Genomic DNA, 5,620 nt, shown 5'->3' with positions numbered 1-5,620 from the left:
CACAACGACCGCGTTACGTGGAAACCCCACGTGGTCTTTACGACGAAAACTTAATTCTTCTTTACGAGGAAAATATAACCTCGCTAATTAACGAGGAAATGGCGACGAATCTTCTCTTACGACAATCATATAACGACGAAACGCCTTTCATCGCCATTTCCTCGTAAGCCTTCTTTTCCGAGGAAATAACGACGATTTTGGCCGTCGTTAAATTTGTGTTTTCTTGTAGTGACAATGTTTAGCGTTTATGATTTTAGGAAATGTTATTTTAAATGAAATATGTTTATAAAATTGGTAATACACATACAAAATTAAAGTTAATGAATCTATGATTAAAATTAGTAATAAAATTATTTAATGTATAAATAAATTAAATTATAAAATTTTGATTTATGATAACATTTTATTTTTGAAATTAAATATTCAGTATGACCCTGGTTAGATTATTTTGCTGGGTGGTGAGTATCGGTTCCTTTAAATCAAGAGTTATAAATTTTGTTAAAAAAAACTTTATTTACTATTAGTGAAACACTTTTGATACGTTTTGATTCTACGTGACATAATAATAAAATAGAAAGAAGATGCAAAAGATAAAGAGGAGGAGTTTCTTCAAAAAAAATAAAGAGGAAGAGGTGAAGCAAACAACTAAGCACTCTCATTTGCAGTATCTCCATGAGTCTATATCTAATATAGAATTGAAAAATAAAATTAAAGAAAGAAAAAAAAATTAGAAAGTTTTGCAGCATAGTTGGTCTCTATCGTCATCACCACCGATCAAATCTCCATCAAACCCTTTTCTTTTTCAAAAAATAAAATAAAAAAATAAAAATAAAACTGACAAAAAGAGTGTTTCATCTGAGATATCCCAAAATAATTTGTGAAAAATCATTCACACATGTCAAGTGATAATTGATTTAAATTTTAATTATACAAATAAATTTAATAAAAATATTAGTTTTATATTGGGTTAGATATTCTTGTGTGAATATACCATTGAGAATGCTCTAACAAAGCCACTGTTAACTTTTTATACCAAAGGTTATGATGAAACTGTGGTAAGTCGTAAACAGTTGGATCTTGGATTTGGAGGAAACTCCTCAAACTCCGTCAGCTTGCAAAGTCCTTCTTTCATATGAGTATCTAGACTGGTTGTACAATGAGGTTTTGGACAGGCCTATGGCACCCAATGGGGAGGCTCATTGATATCACATGTGAGATTGGCACCCAAAACTTGGAACTGTTGATGTTATTGTCAGGAATGAATAGAGGTTTCAGAACTGTTGACCGCCACATTCAACATCTTGTACATGAGACTTAGTAGTTTTTGATGACTTTGGTAACGAATGGTAACGATGGTGTATTAATGATAAGAGGTGAGGATGATTATCGTGATCATTTCAGGACCACTGAAATTTGGAACCAACTAAGGCATTGTCAGGAGAAAAAGCAATGGAGTAAAATTATTTGGTTTTCTCATTGTGTTCTACAGTTTGCTTTTGTCGCTTAGCTGGCAATCAAGGATAGACTGTCTACTGGACGCCGGATGCATAGTTGGAGTCTGGTCAAAGGTTGTTTATTTTGTGGGGAGCCAGATGATATCACTTCTTCTTTGCTTGTCCTTATACCTTCACTTTATGGATGGTCGTGGTGGAAAACCTATTGGCCGCCGAGCCAAACTCAGATTGGGATATTACGGCGTCCATGCTAGTTTCTGGTACCTATGATGTACTCTCCTATATTCTCATTCACCTTGCATTTCAGGTAAACGGAGCTAGGCATAACCCATCTAGACCGGCGAATCAGCTTGCCAAGTTGATTGACAACACAATCAGGAATCAAATCACTTTTACAAACTATCAAAGAAGCCAAATTTGCAAGGGTTGATGCGTCGTTGGTTACAAGGACACCCTACGTGACATATTGATTGCTCGTTTGACAAATTTTTGGGATTGTTTTTTTTCATTATTCTTTACAAATGATTAAACCTTGTACATATATTCTTTCTTGATGATTAATATTTAACATTTCATCAATAAAAAAAGTTATAGTCTCCAAAGTATTCACTTATCAATCAAAGGTACGATTGTTGATGGAATGGTGTTCATGCCGTCTAAGGTAACGTATATCCTTTTTACATTCCCTAAATAAAGACTCACTTTGCATATTTTATGCTCTTTGCTTAGAATATGAACTCATTTGATGCATGCCATTTTCTTTTCATAACGACATATATAAGGTGCGTTCTCATGTAATAATATACGACAATATCATATCTTGATACTTCAGTTCATGTATTGAGACATAAACATCCTATAGCTACGTTTTGTATATTTTTATTGCCGTCGCTTGCCGCAGCGTTTGTTCGCTGAACATGGCTTTACTATTGATCATCCTTGGAATTTTTGTCCATTTATACTTAGGAGGAAACATCTGCAAAATCAAACCAGAATTTTGGTTTGCAAAGTTACTTTTCAAATCATGGAGTAACGCATTGGTTCATAATATTCGATTGGCTTTAGGGATATGAAATATAAGTTGTTCCTAATAGTTTTTTCGCACATATTTTTCTGATTAGCATAAAAACTCTACTTTTTTGGGAAATTTGAGTCAACACGGTCTCTTCAACTTATTTTTTAAAGATATACAAAACGCTCCATCGTAAATGCAAGTCTATTCTTGGACATTGCTCTAATATAACCTTATAAGCTAAACAATATAATCATTTCGCATCGTATGCATGCTCTATTTTCGAATATAATACATTTGATTTGATGCATCTCGTTTTGTTTTAGTAGCGATTAGCGAAGGTCTTCTTTATATATAACCTATGGTGCGTACATTGTAATATACATAATACATCCATCCTGAATCTCGAATAAACTCATCTTACGTGAAACAATGAACATATATTATTATAGATAAAAAAGAACTCTATACTCATATTTCTTCATGCGTTCCCTTCCTTAATATATTCAACGCTATTACTAATAGCTTGACTAACTTGCACAAGAAAATATATATATTTGAATGACTAGTTTTTTTTTATCCGTTTCCCTACATATATGAGATATATAATTTATCTAATTTTTTTTAAGACTCACGAACAACACTTGAAACACTGTCAAAGCTGATACAAAAAAAAAAAAAAAACTAAAAACATCACTTACACCACAAAGATAGTCCTAAAACAAGCTACAACTACAATGATAGACCTTAAAAAAAAAAAAACAACCAAGACACAATGAGATATCAATAGAAGATGAAGAGATGATACAGACTAAGGAACATTTAAACTGAAATACAATAAAAAGGAGAACAACAATAATATTCATAGACAGAGATGAGGTATATGGAGAGAGGTCTCTAATAGCTATGATACCTCAAAATGAAAACCAAATAAACACACATACAATATTACTCAAAGGGATAGAGATAAATCAATGCCCCAGCTTTTAGATTTCCCTTCTTCTGTCTGGTCATCATCATCATCAATCTCGACGATCTTGTCATTCCCTACCTTTGAGATGAGATTCTCTTCGCTCAATACATTCTTTTGAGAATAGCAAACGCTAGAGAGATTGGTGGTTCGAGGAGGAGGTGGAAAAGGAGGAATGTTTCTAGGGATCATCGGGCGATTGTTGTTGTAAGAGGGTCTTGGTGCAAGTCCCACTGAAGAACCATTGGTACAAGTGGTCCCAGTGAAGAAGCGGGTAGGAGTCATGCGAGGGACTATGGCCACGTTGGTGAGACCACCACTGAACGATGGGTACAATCCGGTTCTTGTACGTTTGAGTACAGGTTCAAGAGTGATCCCAAGATGATTATCATTTGATAAAGCATCTTGTGAATACCCACCTAATAGCAAATGAGGCTTGTCTAGGTAAGGGCTCAAAAAGGAGAGTCCGGGAAAGTTTGCTTCCATCTCCTTACGCTTCTTGTCCCAGTCTCGCTCCTGTTTGTGTGCGTTCTGGTGGCCACCTAGGGCTTGAGAGGTTGAGAACCGTTTGTTGCAAAAGTGACAAGTGTAGATCTTATTTGATTTTGATGGGTAAAACTTCATGATCTCACTTCCTGTTCGGACAGGATCGGATCTGAAACTAGGGTTCTCACTTCTGGACATAGCCTCCTGAGGAGACCCTAGTCTCAGATTGTTGCTCTCTGCTGCTATCTCCTTGGACTCCTCCATGGCCTCGATGACAACCGGTTGCGGTGTGGAAGAGGTTGAAGAAGACATAACAAAATCTTTTTCTTTAATTTTTTCAAGGATTCAGAAATGATCTTTATCTCTTTGTGCTATATTCGTAGAAGTGAGGACGCTATTTATTGAGAAAATAGTCTTAATGTTCTTCAACTATTATGGTATAAAATCTTCAAGGGTAAAATTAATCAATCTTTGAATTCATATATAAAAAAATTATGGTCGTCTCTTAAGGTATGTGATTTTACTCTGTCTTAAAATTGCATTCTTCTGTGAAACTGTGATTCCATATTTTTGAATTTTATGATCATTTTTTTCTCTCTTTTGTCTTCCAAAATGACATTTTATGTGAAATATGTACGAATCGATGTAAATTATATAAAATACTATATGGTTAAAATTTGTCATTTTTTAACCATCTTACTTTTACTAAAATTATCTTCCAAAGCTATATTTTTGTGAAAAATATACCACTATAATTTCCTCATCGAATATGTTGTATTTCGTGTGTGTAGTAGCAGTGTAATATATATATATCGATATACTATGAACCAATTTTAGTTTTAAATATAATATTTTGAAAACAACGTTTTTCAATTATCTTGATTTTTCTCTTTTGTATTTATGCCTACTTACGTAATATAGTACTGCCATAAATCCATTTACGAAAATTTCTTTGACAGAAGAAAAATATTAATTAAGAAACTAACTAGTCAAAGTAACATCTTTCACTATAAGGAAGGATACTATTATTCTTCACTAAATTCATATGAAATATTTAATCACTTAAAATACAAGGAAACTGCAATGTAATATATGGAAAAGCTAAAGTGGAAGATGCTTCATAAACATTGTACTTAGACTGCTTGGCCTTAACCTGTTTGACTACAGTTGGTTCTTTGCAATGTGAAAAAAAATATTAGTATAAAAGATTGTGAGATTTTTATAATTCGTTTCTTGGTCGTAATCAACTTTTAATTTCTATGTTTAAAAGCAAAATGACAAATATGGTGCATGAACTAGGAAGAATAACAGCGTTACAGCTTTATCCCAAAAAGGTTTGAATACCTTTAGTGTCATCATCTTTTTTTTTAAGCCAGACTTCAGAACTATTGGTAATTGTATAGAAGATACATTCATGAATACTGATTTATTACTACACAATCTGAGTTTGTATCTATCCTTTTTCACAAAAACAGATCAGCATTATGAAATATCATTCTTCTCTTGGATAACACCAACATTATACTTTTCTCTTTTCCAAGTGATGTCTGTAAATAATAAAGATGAACAGCCAAGAAAAATATGTATAATTTTTTTAATAACCTGTGTGTATCTGGCGGGCCGAGGCCCAACCGACTAGTTTTTTGGGGACCCGTTAACCAGCACCAGACAAATGAATTAATCCGAGTTCAGTTGATT

General features: G+C 33.5%; 1 protein-coding gene across 1 annotated transcript; it reads right to left on the bottom strand.

The window, feature by feature from the left end:
• Nucleotides 1-3,418: 3,418 nt before the first annotated feature.
• LOC106326706 (zinc finger protein JAGGED-like) lies at nucleotides 3,419-4,234 on the bottom strand. Its single transcript, XM_013764619.1, has one exon. The coding sequence runs from the start codon at nucleotides 4,232-4,234 to the stop codon at nucleotides 3,419-3,421; it is 816 nt and encodes a 271-aa protein (XP_013620073.1).
• Between the last annotated feature and the right edge of the window lie 1,386 nt (nucleotides 4,235-5,620).

Source organism: Brassica oleracea, chromosome C2 (assembly GCF_000695525.1).
Source record: "Brassica oleracea var. oleracea cultivar TO1000 chromosome C2, BOL, whole genome shotgun sequence".
Taxonomy (NCBI): Eukaryota; Viridiplantae; Streptophyta; class Magnoliopsida; order Brassicales; family Brassicaceae; genus Brassica; species Brassica oleracea.
Note: the sequence above shows the minus strand (reverse complement) of the source record. Positions and strands in the feature narration are given on the sequence as shown.

Bases quoted from the DNA above. Each gene is read 5' to 3' on its own strand.
- LOC106326706 (XM_013764619.1), bottom strand. From the start codon at position 4,234: ATGTCTTCTTCAACCTCTTCCACACCGCAACCGGTTGTCATCGAGGCC.